This window comes from Rhinolophus ferrumequinum, chromosome 3 (assembly GCF_004115265.2).
Source record: "Rhinolophus ferrumequinum isolate MPI-CBG mRhiFer1 chromosome 3, mRhiFer1_v1.p, whole genome shotgun sequence".
NCBI classification, from domain to species: Eukaryota; Metazoa; Chordata; class Mammalia; order Chiroptera; family Rhinolophidae; genus Rhinolophus; species Rhinolophus ferrumequinum.
The window spans coordinates 91,302,880-91,327,702 of record NC_046286.1 but is presented as its reverse complement, the minus strand read 5'-3'; the positions used below and the strand labels follow the sequence as shown (position 1 = coordinate 91,327,702).

The following is a 24,823-nucleotide window of genomic DNA, read 5'->3' as shown; positions in this document are numbered from 1 at the left end:
GTCAAATATATATCTGACATGTCCAAATTGGTGGAATAAATTCCAAACTCCTTAACACTACAGGAAAGTGTCTCAACAACCCATCTCATCCCGAGGCTGCACCCTACACCATATAACCACTGTCTCCATCCTACACCACCCACTGTGGACCACTCACTTATCCATATCTTGTACTTTCTTTACTCTTGAGATTTTGCTTACGCTGTTTCACACATTCATTCATTCAAATATTTGTGGCAAGATGCTGAATATACAAAAGTTTATAAAATGGACAAGATCCTTGTACAACTCATAGTATAGTCCTCAGCTTCCATTTCCTACTCTACACTATGGCTCTGCCTAGTGAAATCCTATCTATCCTTCACTGCCAGTTACTCTCCAAAGATCCTCCAAATGCCCAAGCAAAATGAACAGTTCTCAAGTTGGCCCCGGTGGCTCAGGCGGTTGGAGCTCCGTGCTCCTAACTCCGAGGGCTGCCGGTTCGATTCCCACATGGGCCAGTGCACTCTCAACCACAAGGTTGCCGGTTCAACTCCTAGAGTCCCACAAGGGATGGTGGGCAGCACCCCCTGTAACTAAGATTGAACACGGCACCTTGAGTTGAGCTGCCTCCCAGATGGCTCAGTTGGTTGGAGCGCGTCCTCCCAACCACAAGGTTGCCAGTTCAATCCTCGAGTCCCGCAAGTGATGGTGGGCTGCGCCCCCTGCAACTAGCAACGGCAACTGAACCTGGAGCTGAGCTGTGCCCTCCACAACTAAGATTGAAACGGACAACAACTTGACTTGGAAAAAAGTCCTGGAAGTACACACTGTTCCCCAATAAAGTCCTGTTCCCCTTCCCCAGTAAAATCTTTTTTTTAAAAAAAAAAAAGCATTTATACACACAATAGGTATACAATACACACTTATTCATAAATTAGTTATGTAACCAAGGGGATTGAATAAAATATACTTCTGCATTAAAAAAAAAGAACAGTTCTCACTTTGGTGCTCCTGTAGAACTCAGTTTATACTTCATTTTGGCAGTTAGATCATTCAGAAGGTTATGTACACACACACACACCCCCAATGTATGGATTTGTGTGTGTGTGTTTGTGAGTATGTTTGTATACACAAGCTAGGATGTACTTAGATACAGACATAGAAATAGAAAGAGAGTTAGAAATAAAGATCTTCCTTCAGGTTATAAATTCCATTAGGGCACAAGTTATACTTCAGTTACCTTTGAATTTCCCCATGTAACACCTAACAGTGCTTTTTACATTCTTGGTGTTTGATAAATATTTGCTGAATGTAATTAATAATTTTAATAAATAATAATCAGTAATATGTTAAGACACAGAACAAAACCAATATATAAAACTCACCAAATCTGAGCCTAAAGTTTTCTAGGTTTACAATGTTTTCTCTGCAGTACACTATTCCCCACGTCCTGTGCAAATGTTTGTACTTTTTAGCTGAATTGCAACAAGCCCAATTTATCATTACTGAACTCTGCCTCAGGAATTCATTTCTAGCAGGACATCTGAAGACTGCGACATTAACAAAACATCAAAAGGCAGCCAGGTGTGGTCTCTGTGGTACACCCAAGGATAATGGCAGAAGCTTGGACCTTTATCTCTCATTGGAACTTAAGATTGATACAGAGATTGATGTCTTATCACTATCACAAAACCATTTAGCTTTCCAGAAGGTATGCTGACTTTCTCGCTGTGTTTTTCTACATGTAGGTAAGCATATCAACAGACCGATCCCGCGAAAGAAGCAGAATTTGTCAAGCACATCAAGGAACATTGACAGTAACTAGTGCTTCTCTCATACAGGCTGGCAGATGTTTCTCTCTTCATCAGATTTCGGGACACCGGTGTTAACTGATTTTGCCCACATAGAAACTAACCACGGTTCACACCTCAATTACAATCTGAACTGCTCTCTTCAGGAGGTTGATCGCGGTGGGTTAAGTCTCACCATTCCACTGAGACTAACAACAGTATCAAGTCACAAATGGGAAAAAGAATCATATCCCTTGTAACCCCTAACTGGCTATACTTTGGATATCGATTGAGTTTACTAAAAGTTCAAATAGTATTCACACAGATTTAGTTCTTTTTGTGAGGTGTTTCCCCCGCCCCTTTTGTATTAGTTTAGTGCAAAAGTAATTGCGATTTAAAAGGTTGAAAAGAATGGCAAAAACCGCAATTACTTCTGCACCATAGTAGTAGCGTTCCATGGACTTCTAAATATGCATTTCAACTCTCAAAAAGGCCAAAATGCTGACCAGTTTGCCTCCAACACACAATCCTTCAAGGGTCAAGATCATCATCACCTTCTTTATAACATCTTCCTGTTTTCCAGATTAGATACCTATTCCATAGACTCTGTAACAGGCGCCCAGGCCTTGGGTTTCTGGGTGGGAATTCCTGCCCATTCTCAGGAATATTTTTCGCTTTCCCGTTCCTGAATCCTGAGATATCAATAGTTTTCTGTTCTCCACGATGAATCATTTCCACAAAGTGATGGCCGATACTACCAGCCACCTGTGTTCAAGGAGCCGATTTTTCCCGATTTCCTGACCAACTTTTCTCAGGACTCGGGAACGGAAAAGCGAAAAGAAATTCACGAGAACAGGCGGGAATTCCCGCCCGGAAACCCTACCCATGCCTTCTCAAGTACTTATCACAGTCAATGCATTGAAATACCCCATTGACTGGTTTGTTTTCACAATAAGTTCTTGAGGGCATAGACTGAGCCTTATTCTTCAAGGTAATTCCACCACTTAACACAAGGTTTGACATAGAGCGTGCTCAGTAAAATAGATTTTGAATAAATGCAGAAATGAGTCTATACAATAACACAATCATCAATTTTGAAGTACGTTAGTAACATTTACCTATTCAGGTCATCAACAATACATGGAGATTCAACTCTATTACATGTAGAAGTTAAAGCAACCTCATCACTAATAGCATTATTGACTCACTGTGTTCTGGGGACACAGTAAGCCCTTTATGTGTGCCAGTTAATTAAATGCTCACAAGAAAACAATTTTATACATAAGGAAACTAAGGCCGCAGGAAGTGAAGTAACTTGTTCAAGGTCCCTCAGATAGCATGGCATTACCTTAGAGACTGCCAAAAGTTTTGTTTTTGTTTTTTTATAATTGCATTTTAAATAATATTCTGAGAACCTACTATATGTTCTTCTAGAATTTAATAGCATTTTTGGACAGGTGTGTTGAGATAATTTGCATACAATTATTTACCCTTTTAATCTATACAGCCCAATGAGTTTTGACAGGTGCACAAGTATATAGTCATGTAACCACAACCACAATCAAGATATATAACATTTTCATCATCTCAAAACCTTTTCACATGCCCTTTTCAGCCATTCCCATCTCTCCAGCCCAGCCCATGGCAATCACTGATCTTGTTTATGTCATTATAGTTTTGTCTTTTCCAGTTTTGTAATATCAATGGAATTATATACTATGCAATCTTTTGTGTCTGACTTGTTTCATTTTGCATAATGCTTCTGAGGTTTACCCATGTTATTGGAAGTGTCAGTAATTGGTTCCTTTTTCTTGCTCAGTAGTATTTCACAGTATGGATATATGACAACCTATTTATCCATTCACAAGTAGATGAAGATTTGGGGCTATTTCCAGTTTGGGAATATGTGTATTTTATGTATAAGTATATTCTATAGAATATGTATATTCTATTCTATGTACATTCATGTAGAGGTCATTGTATGTACATATGTTTAATGTCTCTCGGGTATAGAGCTATGAGTGGGGCTGCTTGGTTGTATGGTAAGCTTCTGTTCACTTTTATAAGAAACTGCCAAAAGTGGTTGGACCATCCTGCTTCTCTACCAGAAATGCATAAGAGTTCCATTTGCTTCACATTCTTAACAGTACTTGGTTTTCACAGGCTTTTTCATTCTAGCCATACTAATGGTGCCTCATTGTGATTTTAACTTGCATTTCTCAAATGTTTAATGATGTTGAACATCTCTGCATGTGCATAATTGCAATCCATATATCTTCTTTAGTGAAGATCGAAATGTCCATTTTCCTGTTGAAATGGTTTTCTTCTTATTAGTGAATTGTAAGAGTTCTTTATATATTCTAGTTATCAGTCCTTTATCGCATAGGCACTTTACAAATTCTTTCTCCCACTCTCTGGCTTGACCATATCAATATGGACCATATCAGTATGGTTAACAATATGTTATAAATATATTCCTTAACAATGCAACTTTTTAATAAGCTTTACTTTTTAGAACAGTTTTATATTTACAGAAAAATTCATATACGCCCATACCCAGTTTCCCCTATTTTTAATGTCTTACATTAGGATGGTATATATTTTTTTATAATTAATAGCCATTGTTAAAGTTTCTATCTGACAGTTGTAACTCCTCGCCATTCTTGGGTTTAAGTTCTACTGACTATTTTTTCTCTTGATAGGTCTTTTTTTTTTCCTTTTCCTTTTGTACATCTTGCAATTTTTGATTAAATGCAAAACAATCGTATGTGAAAAAAACAGGTGAGACTGAGGTAAACTGAATTTACTTCTGGAATGGGCATATCTCTTCTGTTTTCAGGCTATTATTGTGAGTGGTGGAGTCAATCTAAAAGTTGTTGAACTGGGTTTGTGTTTTGTTGTTGCTGTAGTAACTTTCAGAGCAGCAAAAACTATGACTTTCTCCACTAGTGGATTTCACCCACTTTGTGTTTAGTGTGAGGTCTTGGTAACAAAAGAGTTTTTTTCCTTTTCTTTTTTGGAACATGAAATTATTTATTTCTTTTTTTCAATTATAGTTGACATACAGTATTATATTAGTTTCTGGTGTACAACATAGTGATTCGTACAAAGTGATCACTACAGTAAGTCTAGTAATCATCTGTCACCATAGGAAGTTATTACGATAGTAATGACTATATTCCCTATGCTGTAAATTATATCCCTGTAACTTATTTTATAACTGTAAATTTGTACCTCTTAATGACAAAGGGTTTTTCTTAGTGTTCCTGTTCCACATGTATACAACACAGGGTGCCTCTCTGTGCCCATGCTCTTCCCCTAGACTTAGGCTTGTTACTCCATGCAGGTCTCATTATGGGGTCAAAGGGTTTTTATTTATTCTCCTGCTGCAGTCTCTGTCATTGACCTTGTGCACCTGAGCTTCAGAGGTAAGACTTTCTCAGCATTCCTACCGTGTTTCCCCAAAAATAAGACGTAGCTGGACCATCAGCTCTAATGCGTCTTTTGGAGCAAAAATTAATGTAAGACCCGGTCTTATTTTAAACATAAGACCAGGTCTAATATCATATCATATCATATCACATCATATCATATCATAATATAATATCACACTGGGTCTTATATTAATTTTTGCTCCAAAAGATGCATTAGAGCTGATGGTCCAGCTACGTCTTATTTTGGGGGCGACACGGTACCACTTCCACCCTGAATAACAGCCAATCTCTACCTTATACTGTTGGTGGGCCTTGGGTCCGAGCTGCTCCTCCTCAACTATGGCAGACCACTATTTAATATCAATTCAGATCCCGGGCACAAGTGGATTTCCTACGCCTCCCTTGGTGCAAATAGGATTTATCTAGCTTCAGTCAGTGCTGGAAGACTATATTTTCTATCCTTATCCCAACAACTGGCAACCTTTGCCTGGATCCAAGTGTTTGGCCATGTTTCCTGCCCATCCCCTGCCTATGAGAGTTTGATGTCCTACGACAGAAGTTCTGGGACACTGGCGGAGTTTGTATCTATCTCCCCGGAGTCGTTGCTCATCACCTGCATGCCTACACTACTGAGCGACTGCCCCATTTCTATCTTTCCCATGAATATCTAGTGTAGGCCTGTAGCAAAGCGTAGCAAGGAGATATCCATCCTCTTTATGTCTGGGGGGCCTGAGAATTTGAAATCATCATGCTGGCCCCTACGAGCCTATAAAGAATCACAAAAATTGTAGTTGTTTTCTTCATATCTGCTTTGATGGCTGCTAACCAACCCTCTTGGGCCCTACCAAAGACAAAACAACAATGTGTCCCTCCTCTCCTTGGAAATGAGACCACCTGACCTCCTTTAGACCTCAAGTCTCGGATGGGATGAAAAAAGGAATGATACTGTGAGTTATCCATCTTTTTTCTTGTAGTTAAACTGTGAGCAATATTTTCTTGTGGCTTTCCACATCCTAAGCAAAATCAAAATTCTAGAGTTTAATATTATTTAAAACAAGTCATTGATCCTGTAGGACAGGACTTACAGTATAAACAAATGTTTTCACATTATTTTGATACTTCCCTCCCCTTCCAACAAAATTAAGCCTCATATTCAGTATGTGAGTCTATTTTCACACTCAAATGATCTGAAGGTATTCTTCCCAAACCCACATGATATTCCGAGATGTAACATGGGCTCAGTCTTATTACAAGTGTACAATATCTCAACTAATTCTTCAGAACAGGCTAATTCCCACTTTTACAAATAAGGCCCAGAAGACAGACTGTTTCTCTAAGTTTACCATTGCTACTCACTGAATTTCAAATATGTATTCCTTATTTTTATAGCAAAATAAGACCATTCAAAAGCAAGGAGGAAATGGTTATGTAGTTTTTTTACCAAACAAATAAAGACTTATATATGTCCCCCCAACAAGTATCTTAAAAAGTACTTTTTGTTGGGAGACTATTCTAATTACAACACTGGAGCGACATACGTGACCAAGATATTGAGTCTTTCTCCCTGGATATGCACATTTCTAAGAAAACAAGCCTTATCACTTGGTAATCACGTTTTTGTTTTGATTTTCATTTGATTGTTTGGGATTTAGTACTAAAAATAGGACTACCTACTGGCTAACTTGTGTACCACAATAATTTTCAACTATTTCCACATCCTACCTTAAACACCATTTGCCATTGTGGATATTCAACAACTATGCTGGAGGCTACGAAAGCAACTGAAATTAACTTCAAAAACTATTCCAGGTAACAAAAGAATCATTTGATTAAATGTCTGGTTCCTATAGTCTTCTCTGCCTTGCCTAAAAGTAGGAAAGCCTTGGATCTAAAGAACTTTCCATAAACTAATATAGCAAGGTATGGATGTAGCAAAAACTCCTGAGATGTTAAACCAAGGAGAGCCAATGTTTTCTTGCACAGTATGTAACACAGTAGCAATCACACATAATTAATGATTGCTAATCACTTCACTGGTGGACGCTCAAGATTAACAGGACCTTTGTCACCCAATTGGCGCTTCAACTCCTATCACTTTCTAGTCTCCGTCTGTCGGTCAGTGTTTGTAATGAACATGTATCAAAAGAACGAAGGAATTATTTTTGTCTTAAATCAAATATAAAATATGGATTCATTCTACCATAACATCTTTAAAATGAACAGTAATTAGTATGTTATTAATTTTTAAAAAAAGCGATGAAAATCTGTAGGATGTATCCCCTCCCTACCCCACACTTATTTTTCACCGACTGACAGACAGCTGCAAAATTGCATAAAGCAATGTTTTCAGGCAGAACTGCACAGTGACGAGTACCACGGGCTCTGGGACGAGAACACCTAGTATCCAGATGAGATCTGCTGTGTGACTTTGGAAAAGTTATGCAAGCTCTTTAAGCCTCATTTTCTTCATTTATTAAACAGGGATGGCAAAAACAACATTTTCTTCCGAGGACTACTAGGAGGATTGAATGAAATAATGTGGTAAAGCACTATGAACAAACAATATAAACTTATCACTATTATTATTCTGCATATTTCAAAGCTGTGTTCTTATGTTATATCTGAAGAGATCACCAACAAGCAGGAAGCTCATCCTCACTTGTGCACGTCTGACTAAAACAGTAAATCTAGGTGGGAATGGAAAATAATATTTTAGCTTTCAAAACTCTGTGGGGAGAGTGAGGGAGGTGGTTCAAGCAAGAGAAGTCCCCTCTAGCTGTGAAGATGAAAATCAAACAAATCCATAAATAATTAGTACACAGTTGAATTAAGAATAAGTCTCATTTTCACAATTAATGAATCAAAGGATAATAAAAGGTTTTCAGAAGACAGGTTGAGGAGCCATTGCCTTTTCAATTTGCCATTGCCTTTTCGATTGCACACACCCTCTTTCCCCACATATCACCTTTAATATAATTTAGCATGCAAATCCCAAAACAGCAATATTGGGGGTGATAAAAAAATATATCATACTTCTTGCCAGGGAGCAGGACTAATACAGTTCAGCAGTTCAAGTGCGTCACAGTGTTCTAATAAATGATCATGAGAAGATCAGAAGATTCAATCCACCACCACCACACTCAAGGTAAGTGTAAGGGAGCACATTAAGAGAGATAAACACACTGGCCCAAACTGCTGTACCAAGAAGTGGCAGTAAAAACTCTGACCTAACATGACACAGCAATAAAAGTCAAAGTTAATATCACCGACCTAACTCTAACTCTCCACCACCTTTCTGTAATGAAGTACATCTCAAAAGAGTAATTACTTTGCATACTCTCTGGCTCCACTCTAATCTGTAATGCATGGAATATGCGTAACCTGAATCTTTTGCCCACTGTACAAGCCTAAGCAAGCCAGAGACACAGTGGGTTTGTGTGATTCCCAAATAGCAACTAATCCAATTCTTCCTTTAGATGCCTTCTCAGTGACAGTGACTAGATCACAGACCTTGAATGCAATTCACAATTTATCAAATTAGATTGGTTTTTTTCTTTTAGATTTACATGAAGTTACTTTTCACCTTAACTGGATCCTAGGAAGCAAGTCCCAAGAATTGCTGTTTTTTTAACATAAAATATTTTCTTTTCGTAAAGATCAAGAATAGCTTTATTACTTCCTGGTCATAAAAATATTGCTGGTACTTAATGCAGCCCAACTTTTGTCAATCAAGAGGAATGCTTCATAATGCAGCAGTGTTCCATTCTTGTTGACACATGGTGACTTTAAAGTGGCTATATCTTTACTGCATGACTGATGGCCAGCTGGGGGAGCTTTGGGTGCCTCCGTTTCTGCACACTCAGCTGAGTTCAGCACCTGAAGTGAGTATTTTCTCCAGAAACACATCGGTCCTGTTCCCCATCTTTAATCCTTGTTTCAATGACCTTTTAAAAAAAAATCATTCTATTTGACCTGTCAACAAATTTTAAATGTAAATCAAGGATTTGTTATAATTATATTTCAATAGTTTTTCAGTTTTATCTTTGTCACACATTGGGCTGTTGTTTCTATGCAAAGCCAAACATTCAAATTAAAATGAATGATACTTCAATTTCTTTTATAAGGGTTTTCAATTTAACATGGCATCTGGCAAGCAACCCTCATCTGTATTTTCCGCTAAAAGGCCTGAGATGCTGTGGGGGCAGGAAGGGAGCAGAGTAAGGGGTGGGGACAAGGGACAGTGAGTGGAAGAGAGGAGGATGCTGTGAAAACAGTATAATCAGTAGGGATTCAAGTTAACCTCTCCTGCCCTTCAGAGTCTCTGCTGTCTGGTTCAGAAACAAAATGTCTCCACAAACCAGAAAACTAAACCGTTATCCACAACTACCTGCCTGTTGTCTTTTGAGCAACGAGAGTGCATTGCTAGTGCCCCATCTCACTGCTGTCACTGCCTCTTGTGCCTGTGTAGACAGAGACTGCAACTTCTAAGAAGCTAACGGCAGGAAGTCAACTGTAACAATATCAGGATAACAACTGAAGTGGTACCAAACTGAAGGAAAATGCCAAGCATTATTAATGAAAGAAACGATATGCAATGTAATAGAATGTCCGTGATGATCTGGGAGTGAGATTATAAAATTCCTCCTCTCACTTCAAAAGACATCATTTGATTATTCACCTCAGCTATTTAAGGATAGTTTAATATTAGGAAATCTCTTAATGTAACATGTCACACCGACATTAGGCCCAGTAAGACAAAGACTCTCAATTATTTTTCAGTTGCTAAAAAGATAGTTAGTAGCATCAAATATCCATTCCCAATAAAAATGCATACAAAATTAGGAAAACAATGATGCTTTTTTAACATCATGAAGAATAATAACAAATTACTTGTAGTAGTTTCATTAACATTTGGGAAAACACAAGAACATGTAATTATCATTATTATTTAACATTGCTGTATAAATTCTAGCCAATGCAATAAGACCAGAACACAGAAATAAAAGCTGTAATTCCTGTAAAATAGGTGATAGAATTATGCTGTGTGTATGATTATATTTATTATTAGAGCTTTACCTTCTATCGTGTGCCAAATAAATTTCAAATGGATTAGAGTGTTAAATGTAGAAATGGAACAAAAAAATTAATAGGAGATAAACGTATATGTTAACTGATCTTGGACTAGAGAAAGGACTTAGAAGGATACAAGTAATCACAAAAATAGAGATTAACTATATTTCTCTACAAAAAAAAGAAAACCTAAAATGCAAATGACAAATTGAACAAAGTATTTTCAATGGTTATACCAGGCAAAAAAGTTTTATATGTTATTATTAAGAGCTTTTGAAATTATGAAAAAACACTTCGCCTCAACAGAATGGCAAAAATATGAACTAACAATTTAAGACAAGCTCTTCATATTTTAAATAACTTCACAATCATAAGGCTATGTATAATACTACAAATATTAGCCAGGTGTTTTGAGTGACTACTATGTGTCAGATATTCACCGTGGCCCTTTTCATATACTGGCTCACTGACCCCTCACAATATTAAGAAGTAGGTAATCGTATACCCATTTTATAGATCAGGCAACTCCGCTTTAGAAAGATCAAATAACTTGCCCAAGTATATGGTAAAAATATTTCAAACTCAGTTCTAGCTGAGACTGTATCCTCCATATTCCTTCAGTTTGGAAGAAATAACTAAAATTATTGATAAAGTGGAATACATATGAGGTTTTTTTTTTCTTTTTTTTCAAATTTAGGACAACCAAAGAAAAAAAAAAAAAAAGGTCCCATACAATTCTAAGATAAATCACATTCGGGGGAAAAGTCTACACAATAATGGTTATTTTCCTTAACATATAGTGTTCCTGCTACGCAGCTGAAGTAGAAGTCTGAGACCAATAGGAAAAAATAGGCAAGCTCCATGAACAGGTGTACATAATTATGAATATAAAAAGCCACAGATACGAAATTATATAAACTTGTAACCCAAGAAAACTAATTCAAATAATGATGCAATACCATTTCTCAAACACCACGTTTTCAAATAATGAAGTATAACAATCAATAACACAGGTAAGCTTTCAATCCAATAAGAAAATAATTAAATTAATCATGGTGCTAAACGAAGAATATGTCTTAGAATTAAAATTATTTTTTAAACGTGATCTGCTGGCATAGGCATAGCCTCCCGTCATCCATACAAAGTACCATACCAGACTAGTGCATATATACAAGGCATACATCCTTACACATAAATGATTTTAAAGAAATATAGTGTAGTGTTAGAAATTGTAACACGGATTTTGAAATTTCTTCTTGATCTTCTTCAGTGTCCTCCAAATTTCCTCAGTTCAGTGTGTTTATTTTCAATCACAAATATTTTCAAAATTTTATTATAAACATAATAATTTATTCAGTATCGATAAGAACACCTTAAATCGATCAAGTCCTTTTAGAATTTACAAAGCAACTTCATAAACCTGATCCCATTTAATTCATACTGTAACACTGTGAGACAGATACTGGTATCATCTTACAGAAGAAATAACTTCTCTTAAACTAATATGACTATATTTATTTATGTCTTCCAAGAACAGGACAAAGGGAAAGGTTCACCCCAGTTGCAGGTAACAAAGGAGTCCTTTAAAACAAGATAAAACTTTAAATTATGAGAATGCCCTTCAGACAACTCTAAATAACGTCAGTAATAAAATACTCTTCCCTGAAAAAAAATCTCTTGCTGACCTAAATTCTAGTTGCCACAATTATGATGAGTTTCGATGGGAGGTATATTTGCTTCAGATTAGTATCTTTTCATTATCTGTCCTTGAATAAGCATTGTGGTCAACATGGGAGTTAACTCAAGAGAACTCCTCATTATATAGTTGGCACCAACCCACAGACTAGGTTACAGCAGTCCTTTGCTAGAATGAGCGTGTAAACGTTGTCATGTCTCTCCCATGGTACTTCATATTCCTAAGTTAAACAATAGATTTGAAATAAACAATAATAGCATCATGATTTGACAAAACAAAGAAATAAAACTTGAGTTATGTCAATGCTATTATCCTTATGTGACTACTCGGAGTTTTTATTTGTGTTGAAAAATCAAAACAGTGAAACAGTGCAAAATGAAAGACGCAATACTTTAGTTTATCAAGAAAATAATTACTGTGTATTATTCCATGACTATTACTTAAAGTAATTTTGTCAAATAGAGGTGGGGTGTTAAAAAATGATACACTCTGAGTGTCAAAAACCTCTAGTCTTACTATAAAGTTACGGTATTTTCTAGGAAAAACATCTTAAAATTTGGAAAATGTGTTCATTATGATTTTGATAAACACAAGAATACATACCAATTATTTTCCTTATCTTTCTGACATGTTCCAAATCAAGTAGGCTTTATTTTGTTTGTATTTATAACTTTATGGAAACATAACAGCAAGGTTTTTAAGAGCTCATTAGACTATTTATTTCAACTAAAAGCAGTAATGAAATCTCTTTAAACTATTAGGTGTCACTTAGTCTCTACGTAAGATAGAGTGTATGCTTAATGCCTTTTGGCATGATCCACAGTTACTTGCCTTAATTGTTTTTAGATTGACTGAAAACAAGGATTCCCTTCCTACTCCTCCCAGGCTTCCCCAAGCTCAAATCAGTAGTTGATCTGAAATAGCGCTATTTGATAAAATTTAGAAAATAACTGTTAAAGCCTTTCAACTCACGTGCTAGCAGTAGTAACCATAAGCCTTAGCCATAGCCAAGGACGTGACACTGTTTCTAGCTCTTACACAGGCCGTGACGTTGAGAAGCTGTGTCTATCATGGTTCCCGGTATTCTTGCCCTCACCACGGGCAACGTTGTTCCAAATACCTTAGGATGTCTCTTATTTATTTTAGGGACCAGCCCAGGTCAAGTCCATGTCATCTGACCCAACTTACTTCAAGAAAATTCATTTAGGAATATATTTCTGGTAAACCAGAATCTGGGCTTTTTCGTATCTGAACAAAAATTTCACTTTTCTCAAAACTTATTACTTATTTTGCATGGTATACCTTAGAAAACTACCTAAGAGCAGAGAAGGTTCATGAGGGCATCCCTAATACTGCTACCCTTCCTTCACATCTTTTTTTTTGTCACTCAAGAGTAAGGAAGGCAGAATGAGTACAATCATGACTTCTTTAAGACCTAAGGTGGCAGTGTAAGGAAGAAAGCTTTCTAAGAACAGGACAAGCAAATGACAAGCCATAAAAACACCCTGGGACTCCTCAAATCCAGATTAACCCACTGAGTACTACAGTTCACTCAAATCTGTGCACAGTTTACTTAATTCCTCCCTTTTATAGTTACAGGCACCTTTACATTAATTATCCATTTGGAGAGTGCACGACGACTGTTGAGTGTCTCGCTCTTTGTAAATACATAGGGAATTGACTTTTGTGTTTTGAAAAGCCTTGTTGAGGATTTTCCATATTTACAATACGGTACATACCAAAAAACTCATTTTGTTGTCATATTCTGTTTTCCATTTCAAATTTTTATTGAACGCCATTACTCTTAATTGCCTGATTTGATTCCAAATTACTTTAAGTATTTACCCCAAACAAGATCCACCTTAGAAGAATGAAAGTTTGCCACCACAGAAGATACTTTAAAGAGTGTTTTGCAGGTGCTGGAGTTTCAGAAATGTTTTGAGTAATAACAACACTCTCTTCTACCCAGTGCACATTTTGAAGATTATAACCTAACTTTGAATATCCAAATTCTGAAATGTTTATATTTTAAAAAATCATTTTCATTATTGTATCCTCAGGTACATAGAAATAACTTAGCATCATTTATACTAAAAAAAAAAAAAAGAAAGAAAGAAAATCTACCAATGATTAATTACCAAACAAATATCCCTATTATCCGGAATCAGACCTGGGACAATGGGCTCTTCTGTACACAGAGGACACATGACCAGAGGTTGAAGTGTCAAAAACAAAACTAGGTAGGTGGTAATAGGAGCCAGCACAGGGGAGCACTTACCAGGAGCCAGGCTATCCATCTGGCAAATGCTTTTGTCTTGTTAGTATCCAACAGAAGCAATTTGCTTTCAGTTGGCAAGGCCAGCTTCACTGTCCTACTGCATGGGTATATCAACTCTCCAGCCCAAAGTCATAATTTAGTTCACAGGGATCTTGATTGCATTTCCCTTCCACAAGATATCACACTGGTCCTTTACACTGATGACATTGTGTTGCTTGAACCTAGTGAGCAAGAAGTAGCAACTACTCTAAACTTATTAGTAAGACATTTGCATGTAGGAAGGTGGGAAATCTGACAAAAATTCCGGGGCCTTCTACTTCAGTGAAATTTTCAGGGGTACTGTGGTGTGGGACATACTGAGATATCTTTCCTAAAGTGAGGATAAGTTGTTTCATCTGGCCCTTCCTGCAACCAAAAAAAGTGGCACAATGCCTAATGGGCTTCTTTGGATTTTGGAGGCAACATATTCCTAATTTGGATGTGTTACTCCAACCCATTTACTGAGAGACTCAAAACGCTGCTCGTTTTCTTTATCCAATCATCCATACTACTCAGCCATAAGGAAAGATGAAATACTGCCATTTGCAACAACATGGATGTGTCCTGAGAACATCATGCTAAGCAAAATAAGCCAGATGGAAAAAAATTAAGAACCATATGATTTCACTAATATGTGGGATATAAAATAGAAAGCAACAAATGGACGCACAAACAAGATAAACAAACAAAAACTCATAGACACAGACAACAGTACGGTGGTTACCAGAGAGAAAGGCGGGATGGTGGAGGCAGAAGAGGGTGAAGGGGGTCAAATACATGATGACAGAACATTTCACTTTGGGTAGTAAGCACACAATGCAATATACAGATGATGTTTTATTAAACCTATATAATCTTTATAACCAATGTCTCCCCAAGCAATTTAATAAAACTAAAAAAAAAAGAAAAAGGGGGGGCCGGCCTGGTGGCCCAGGTGGTTGGAGCACCATGCTCCTGATACCAAGGTCATCAGTTCGATTCCCACATGGGCCAGTGAGCTGCGCCCTCTACAGCTAAGATTGTGAACAACAGCTCTCCCTGGAGCTGGGCTGCCATGAGCAGCCGGAGGTCAGCGTGAGCCGTGAGTAGCCGGTGGCCAGTGTGAGTGGCCGGCAGCCAGCGTGAGTGGCTGGCAGCCATTGTGAGCAGCTGGCAGCCAGCGACAGCTGCCGTGAGCTGTTGTGAGCGGCCGACTGACGACCAGAGACCAACTGCCTAGGCAGGTGGAGCGCAAGGCTCATGATACCAGCATGGGCCACGGAGCTGTGTCCTACACAACTAGACTGAGAAACAATGGCTTGAACCAGAGTGGGGGGGAGGGGAGGTGGAAGAAAAAAAATGAAAAGCTGTTAGTTTAGAGTTGGGCCCAGAACAAGGGAAAGCTCTGCAACAGGTCCAGTCTGCCATGCACGCTACTGTCCCACTGGGTCAATGGTCCAGCAGATCCAATGGTGTCTGAAGTGGCAGTGACAGAGAGAGAGAGATGCCTTTGGTGGCCCCTACAGGTAAATCACAGCGCAGACCCTTAGGATTTTGGAGCAGGGCCCTACGCACACCTTAATTTTGGACTTCTAGCCTCCAGAACTATGAGAGAATAGAATTCTACTGCTTTGTATACCCAGTTGTTATGGCAGCCCTAGGAAACTGATACAAATTGTGGCCTAGTAAGTTCATGAGAACTAGCTCATCCAATTGCCATGAGAACCTCATGAAGTAGTCACGAGTATTGTCTGCTTCTTACAGAGGAGTCGCAAGTGACGTAGCATGGAGCAGAGCTGGGACATGAACTCTGCAGTCTGGTTCTGAGTCTGCACTCTTAACCACTACAGCACAGTGTTGACACAGACGTGTCCTGTCAGTGCACAGTTCTCTCCTACCTGGATGAACGCCATGGCTGCCACAACTCATAGAGTACATGTCGCCTTAGTTTGGGAGCTCGGCACCGTCTTGGCTCTCAGCACACTGCTACGCATAGCAGGTATGATGCACGGGAATAGGTGACTGCACAGGGTATGATCTGAAGGCCGCCTCCAATGCCCGCGAATATCTGATATTTCATGAAAAGTGATTTGTTTTGTTAATGGCGGCCAGCCTACTAGCTGGGCCTAGATTTGCACAACCCTGAGAAGATTGCCTCCTTGAATTTTGTGCCCTGGCGCCTCACTTGCCTCTTCCTAATTCTTGGCCCTGCTGCAGAGGTCTTCCTTTTAAATGACCTGCAGGAGTAGCACTGAATTCCCAGTTCTCCTTTGATGATACTTCATGAATAAACATACTTTGACTTTCAATTTCACCACTGATAATCTTTACCCAAGTTTTGACGAACATTGATCTTTTGTGAACAATTGAAATCAACATTAAGAGCAAAATTCGCCACCCCCTTGACCTTCGTAGAAATAACATTAAACTCGTATACGGTACAACTACTACGACACTAGGTTAGGCAGGCCCTCCCCATACACAATACTGAACCTGCAAGCGGAGCCCACGAATATATATTATGCACTCCTATAATCTTAGGGCCTGGCTGTTGGAGGAAGTCATCAAGAGGATGTGACTGCCAGCTGACCCCAAGGTTCGGAGAGTCAGACCCAGGAAAAGGCTCTTTTCCCCTGACCCTGTCATTGAAATGCATGTTCCATTCACTGTTTCCAAGCTGGGAGCCACTTCAAAACAGCCTTGAGAGAGTGATGTGTTCCTGAGATCATCTGTACCGTATGTGTGAGTGAACCCCGTGAAGGCCTCTATATAAGCTTTAAGATCCTGGTGAGCAGGTGCGGAGATCTGCTTATCTTATGGCAGACAAGCCTTGTACGTAAGTTTCATGCTCATTAAAATTGCCACCTACCAATCTGGAGTGGTCTGCCTTTTTCTTCCATCTCTCCTTGCCTTGTGTGTAAAATGGTCAGTTTCAAATTTCACCAGAACTCCCAAGGATGTGAACCAACACTGGCACATGGCACATTCTCACTATTTGTTGGATGGATGGGTGGATGGACGGACGGATAAGGGTCTACTTATATGGAAACTCCATGGACTACAAGAAGCATGAGGAAGGGGGTGGCCCCACCACCACTCAAGCTCTTATCTCCCTCCTCCCTGCCCTTTTTTCTACAGTGTTCCAACCAGGGACTGAAAACAGAAAAGCCTGGAAGGACCTTCACTTGCCCAGGCTAAGGATACTTGAGGATAGGATTTGAGGTGGGGAAACTGAACTTTGCCAGCTTCCAGCCTATCCCTGATAACTTTGTGAAGGCAGAGGAATTCTTGGGAGGGAGGAATATTTATTGTCATTTCAGCTTCTGCCAAGTCTCAAGGCAAAACTCCAAAGGATACAGCGTATCTTTGCCAACCTCTCTCTTTCCCTCCTAAACATTTCTATATCCTGCACCCTGGCCCCAGGAACAGAAGCCCTCACGCCACCTGTCTCTCCAAATGCCTTCATCCTAGGCCATCCTCCCAAACATCCATTAACAGCCTGGTTGCCATGAGAATCTTGTTACTTAATTAAATTCACACTGAGGTGTGAATGAAGCTTACCACTCCTACAGCATTATTAAATGAGGTTATACTAACTCAAACATTTTTAATTAGTAGTGTGTGGCAAAGAGATATTTTTCAGGTAAAGAAGTCAAGAAGCCTACCCGCCGCCCATTATCCACCCTAGGGCCTGCCTTGCGATTTTCCAAGTCTGCTTGCTAGAAAACAGAATGCCTTTACTCACCCACACCTGCACATCCCCACCTACACAACCCCCATTCACAAGCACTGCCAAACTTCAAGGGACTTGAGAAAACATCATGCACAGCCTGTAACCTGCAGCATAAATATATGAATGGGGATGGTACCTTTATGTATGTGTAGTCATGCATATCCTATAAACACTATTGTGTCATGTTTATATTTAGGCATAGTTATAAACGCCAGCTCATAATACTAATATTCATATATTAACACAACCTTCTCCGTCAACCTCTAATCCTTCCATCTCCTCCCTCACTGGTGTCAAATGATCAAAGAAATGAGAGCTCTTCGGCGTCACCCCCACAAAGTTCTAAGTCTCCTTACCCATCCTTCCTCTCCCCTCCATGGAGAAGGCACTCCTCTCCCACTGGAAGTGAATCCTCCTTCCCCTTCCAGTGCTCTGGGCACAATTCCCTCCCACTTCCTGCAGGACCCTAACCTCTTGGCTTGTCTCCTTTCAACCATATCTTCATCATCTCCCCTTCTCTGGCTGCCTACCGTCGACATTTACACATGCTCCAGTTTCTGTCATCCTTAAAAAAAAAAAAAAACACAAATCCACAAAACGCTTCCCTTGATCTAAAGTCTCCCTTCTTCCTCTAGCTATAGCCCCAGTTCTTATCTTCTCAGACCGACTTTGTTAAAAAGTTGTGTGGTGCATCGAGGAAATGGAGTATTGTTCAGTTCTATAAAGAAATGAGCTATCAAACCAATGAAAGACATGAAGGAATCTTAAATGCATATTACCAAGTAAAAGAAGCCAATCTGAAAAGGTCACATACCGTATGATTCCAACTATATTTCATTCTGGAAAAGTTAAACTAGGGAGACAGTAAAAAAATCATTGGTTGTCAGGAGGTGGGGGATGGAGGAGAGGGAGGGATAAATGGACAGAGTAAAGAGGATTTTTAGTCCAGTGAAAAGACTCTGTGTGATGTCATAACGGTAGATACAATTCATTACAATATTTTCCCAAGTCCATAGAATGCACGACACCAAGAATAACCCCCAATGTAAGCTTAGGTGATTATAATGTTTCAACATAGGTTGATCAATTGTAACAAATGTACCACTCTGGTAAGGGACGCTGATAATGGGGACGGCTATGCATGTGTGGGGACAGGGGTACACGGGAACTCTCTGTACCTTCCTCTCAACCTAAACCTGCTCTCAAAATAAAAATAAAAAAAAAGAAAATTAAAAAAAAAAAGGCTTTCTGTGTTCCCTGTTCTACTTCTTCCCATTGGTCCCATCACCTTAAATTGCTATTTCCGAGGTCCTCACGTGGCATGGTTGCTACCTCCAATGGATATGTTCTAATTCTTGTCCTACTTGACCACTGTCGGATCTCCTGACCAGCCCCTTCTCCTTGCAGCCTCACTGCTTCCACTACCTTCCAGAACACTCCTTCCTGCTGCTTTCCCCCTAACTCTCTGCTCAACCGTTTCAGCCTCCTTTAGAGGTTCTTCTTTTGCTCATCACCTAAATCCTAGTGATCCCCTGGTCCTTTCTCTCTTCTCCCTCAACAGCTCATTTATATTCATGGATGTCAATGTGCTGATGACGACCAAATCTCATTATTTGGCCCGGAATCTCTCCTCTGTCTCACTGCCAAATTTCCAACTGCCAACTAAATAGCTATGTCCACATACCCCAGAGGCATCGACCAGTCAGTAAGTTTAAACATGAAGGCCACATCTTTCTCCCCAAACTTGCCCTTCTCCTGGGTCCCCTACCTCAGAGAATGGCATCGCAATCCTAAATCAGAAATATGCATGTCACCCCCACCGCTCCCCTCTCCCACCTCTGTCACCCAATCACCACGTACTGTCAATTCTGCCTCTCAATTACCTCCATCACTCCTCTCCCACTGTCACTACACAGTCCAGGCCACCAGCAAATGTCTCCTGACACTGCAACAACCTCCTAATGTTACCCTGACTCTGGTCAGGATCCATCAATAGCTTGCCCTCTTGAGATAAACTCCAAACTCCTAAATGTGACGTCAAGGCCATCCAGGACCGCCACTGTCTGTCGCTCCATCTCTCGCCACTTCCTCTTAGCATTCTGTGCTCCAGCCACATTGAATTCCTTTAAATTCCTGTTTCCCTGCTGCAGGCTCAACTTCCTCCCGTTCTGGCCTTTGCACACATTGCTCTCTGCCTGGGACACCCTTCCCCGAGGAGCCTCCTCCCAGTGAGGCTAACTCGTCCCACCATCAGTTATCAGATCAAATGCCAGTTCTGGAAAGGCTGCCTTGATCCCACGTCCCTGCAAACTAGGTTGGATGCACTTGTCATGGCAGCATGTGTTCCCGATCAAAGCAACTGACACCCTTCATCATTATTGCTCATTCCATTTCCTGCTAGACCCCAAGTTCCCTGAGGGCACAACTTCTGCCAACACAGTAACCTGGGGCCTAGCAGAAAGCTTTGGCAGAGAGAAGCTTGGTAAAGTAATGCAATAATGTATGGAAAACTTTACCGGATCCCTACCCTGTGAAAACACTTTATCCCCATTTCACGAAGGCAGACATCACAGCATTCAGAGAAGCTAAAGAAAGGCAGGAGAGGGACTTGAGTACAGGTGCTCTTTCCAAGGTCCTGGTTTTCCAAAGCTACAGACCTCCTTTGTAAAACAAAGAGAACCTTACTTTCACCTCCCGTTTTAACTCACCTATGAGGGCAAGTGGCAATTGTTGGTAACATTTAATGAACACAGCAATGCAGCAGAGCACCTGCAACATTGCCTGTTACTGTAGCAAACCCTACCTCCTACAGGGCTCTCCGGTGGGAAACTTCCTCTACTTAGTACTTAGTCCTGCAAAAGATTCACTATTCCTGCCTTCATCACCCTTCGTATAATCCACTGTCAAGCCATCTAATATTCTCACCAAGTACATAAAAGTCTCACAGGAACCAACGATGCAAATGACTATAAAGGAAAGGTGAGGCCGGCTCTAACAAGCAGAATTCTAAATGCACATAATGAACACTACACATTCTGATCATGACAGAGCCAAGGAATCTGGAGAAATTTTAACATGATCGATCACATTTGAAAGAAAAAGTCCTAGCACTGCTTGCAAAGAAATAAACTGCATCAGAAAACAAATTCTTAAATTATTTAAAACTCAAAACTGAAGAGGCAACTCACACATAAGCAACAAATTTAGAATGAGCCACGTGACCTGGCTCTATAAACTTGTATATTCAGCTTGGTAATACATTAATTATATTTCAGTTCCTATTTTAGTGTTTTTCTTGTAACAAACATATAAACACACAGTAACAATTTTTTTTTTTTTACAATTAAATTTGTCAGCTCTATTTTTTTCCTCCTCAGTTGGAGTATCAATGAAGAAGGTACAAAAACACTTCTACCCCCATTTTATTCTTTCATGAGTTCAAGAAGAATTAAATATCTATAGAAAGCAAATGGGGGTATAACTTTATTATCAAACATTATTGTTGTGGGATTTATATAGAAGTTGCTGAAATAAGTATTCACATGGAAAGTCAATGGTATTACCATGCAAGGTAAAATTTTCTTCCATAAATTGCACTGACTCAAATGCACCACCATATCACTCATTGATCTAGGCAGGAATCCATGGTCCAAAGCCTATGCCAAGACATTTCATGTCCTTAGAATCAATCTTCTTCCACTAAGGAATCTTATTAAGCTTCTAAATTTGGTATCTAGGCTTGTCTTTTAAAGTATCAGAACTGAAATGTGTTATTTCTGGCGCACCAACCACTCTCACCTCCGGCCCCCTGCTTTCCTCTGTTCTCTTAGCCAGCCCCATTGCACAGCTCTTTTCTTGAAGAATATGCAAGCCCTAGTGACAACGCTTGTTCTCGGCCCCCCTTTCTGGCCAGGTCTTGACCTTACCATGTATTCAGGTACTCACATTCTCTCAACCTAAGCCCAACTCACTTTTTGGGATGTAAATCACAAAAATCTCACCTTGAACTCCTTTGACCTGCTGACTCCAGAAAAGAACTGTTACACTGATGCTCAAGTCCATCTATCCACTCTTAGACATAACTCTAACTCTACCCGCCTGGGAAAATTGTGCTCTCCTCTCCATTCCCTGCTTTGGGCCACACATCAATAATACAGTCAGAGTGGGTTAAGTGGAACATGTGTTTAATTTGAGGCAAACTGTCCTCCAGACCTGCCCTCTTTATATAGTTTTTGTAAAACAAATTTATATGCTCAAGCAGGTTATGTGAATTGCCTATCTGTCTTGCAAGATAACATATGGGTAATATTAAACCCTTTATTTCTGTCCACCCTAGATACTGTTACCTACTTTATACAGAATTTTCACTTGAGCGTCCTTAAATCCAGACAGTATGACCTTTACATCAGACAGTAGAACAGTGCAAATATCCAAGACCAGAGCATACAGCATTTGGAGTATCTACATTCCCCTCGTAGAGGGCTGTGTCTGACCCCTTCCAGCTGCTGCATCTTTGCCATCATTTTCCCCTGGGTTTCTCTGGCTTGATCGTCTAGCTGAGGTGCTCCTTTTCCTGGGTAACCCCAGGCATGCTGGAGGATCACCTGTGCTGTCTCCTTCTCCCTTTCAAGTCAAGACCCTCTACCTAGACAGGTGTAGAAACAAACTAACCAGACTCAGCTGGAGACAGAACTCTTGTGTGAAATAACCCTGTTCCTTAATTATTCAACGCCCAAATCCACATTCGGCCTTCCTCACAGAGCAGCTGCCATAACTTCTGGCTCCTTCCCGGAGGCTCCCCCCCAAGGGACTTCCTCACTAGCTACTGAAAATCTCACTTCTTTGTGCTGTGCCCTCATCTTGGAAATGCAAGGCCACTCGGTCTTTGTAAAAGTCACAGTTGTACCTACTTCATCTCTTCAGGATTAATACTAAACCAAACTGGTGACTCAGCACAGATTTTGGCAGCACACAGGTAGTGGCCCCATCATATCCAGAGTCTTCAGCACCTATTACCTCCCTACATTGAAGCTGAAGAAACTTATTCCAAGTTGACTGATAGGTTTTGCTAACTTTTCCCCCTAGAATGTTCATATCACTGGTTCACTTTTCAAATGTGAATCAGCGCTGAGATTTAACTTTATGGAATTGAGAATAACCGGGTGTGACTTCCCACTCTTTAAAGAGGTCGCCCATTTGCTTTGGGAGTTTCTCAAAACAGGAAAAGAACGAGAAACTGGAAGGTCGGAAATAATGTAGACATGAACCATTTTTCTGGTGATCCTCAGACCCCAACGCTACCACGGAGGACATCAGGACCGGCCCTTTCCTTCTAGAGGAACACCATGAGTCCAGTTCCTGACAGGTGAGCACCGGAAGTCACACAGAGACTTGGTCCTACTTTAGAATTAACATCTGGGGCCGAGATCTTGTCTTACCAACCTCTGGTGACACCAGGAAAAAGGAACGAGGAGCGAATACAGAAAGAACATAGGAGAGAATCCCAAATACCCAAAGCATCCTTGCCTCCCCGTCGCCACCTGGAATGGGTTGCGGAGCCTGGGCTGAAGCGTCTGGGCCGCGTCCCCTACCGCTGCGCGCCCCGCACCCCCCGGGCGGTGCCTCCTTACCTTGCAGGAGTACGGGGGCTTGCTCAGGTGGATGCCGTCGCGAACGAGCTTATCCCTAATCATGATCTTCAGTTTCAGCTTGGGGTAGCTCACCAGCTCCCTGCTGCGGGAGGCGGTCATCTGGCTGCGGGGGTCCCCGCGGGTGCCCTGGGCCCGACCGCCGCACGGCTCCCCCCGGCGGCCGGTGGAGAGGGCGACCGCGGGCGGCCCGAGAGGAGCGGTCGGCGGCTGTGGCTCCAGCGTGAAGTAGAGGCCGGCGGCAGCGGCGTCCTGCTCCCGCAGCCGGCGTACGGCCTCCAGGATGCGGCGGCGGTGCGCGGGCGCCAGCACCCCGATGGCGTCCAGGTCCGGGTCCCCGATCTGCTTGCACACCTCCAGGTCGTCGTAGCCGTTATCCACGAAGGACTCCGCGTACTGCGGGAGCTGCAGCGCTTTCAGCCACTCGTAAACTATGTTGGTACACATGGTGGGACAGGAACCCCGCGGCAAACACCCGCGCCCGAGCCGCACCAGTTCTCGGAACTTTTAATCCTCTCCTCCAAGGGGAAAGAGAAATGGCAGTAAAGTTTTCCTTTTAAAAGAAAGGCTAGGGCCGGAGACACAACGCCATCAGAAGAAGCCGGAGGAGGGATGAAGCGTAAAAGCAGCAAAGTGAATTCCCCGAGCAGCCTGGAGCTCGCAGGCACTGGAGGCTGGGCGAGCCGCTCCGCGCCGCCCCTGGAAGCGCCGCTGCCGCCGCGGGGAGGGGCGCGCGGCGGGCGCGGGCGGGGGCGGAGGCGGGCGGGGCCGGGGCACACCCGTCAGAGCCGCGCCGGGTCCGCGGCGCGCGGGGCCGCCCCGCACTTTCCCCAGCCCGGGCCGTGCCGGGGCTGCGCGCTGCAGCGCGGGTTCTGGCCGCCCCCGTCGGCGTTGGAACGCATGCCCCGCGCTGGGGAGGCGGCTCCTCCGCGCAGACCCGCGGCCGCCCAGGAGCGCCTTGTCTTCTTCGCGAGTGCGTGTCACTGTCGTCCTCCTCGTGCGGACGGGGGGGTGTCTTCTAAACTGCCGGGCTCCAGCGGCTGCTTGGATTGCTTTTCATATTTCTTTTTAATCCGATTTCGCTATCCCGTGGAAATCTCTGCGCTCACTTCTTCCCCAGCCTCCCTGACTCCAACCTGAGCGCTGTGGGCTGCCCAGGCGCACGTCCCGCCCG

General features: G+C 41.4%; 1 protein-coding gene across 1 annotated transcript in view; it reads right to left on the bottom strand.

Annotated features, from left to right (window-relative positions):
* Positions 1-24,314, bottom strand: part of SAMD5 (sterile alpha motif domain containing 5) — a 50,860-nt gene extending 26,546 nt beyond the window's left edge. Inside the window, exon 1 of the mRNA XM_033102966.1 lies at positions 23,632-24,314. Coding sequence (XP_032958857.1) covers positions 23,632-24,096 — 465 coding nt within the window. The 5' untranslated portion in view covers positions 24,097-24,314. The remainder of the gene's footprint in view (positions 1-23,631) is intronic.
* Positions 24,315-24,823: the final 509 nt, after the last annotated feature.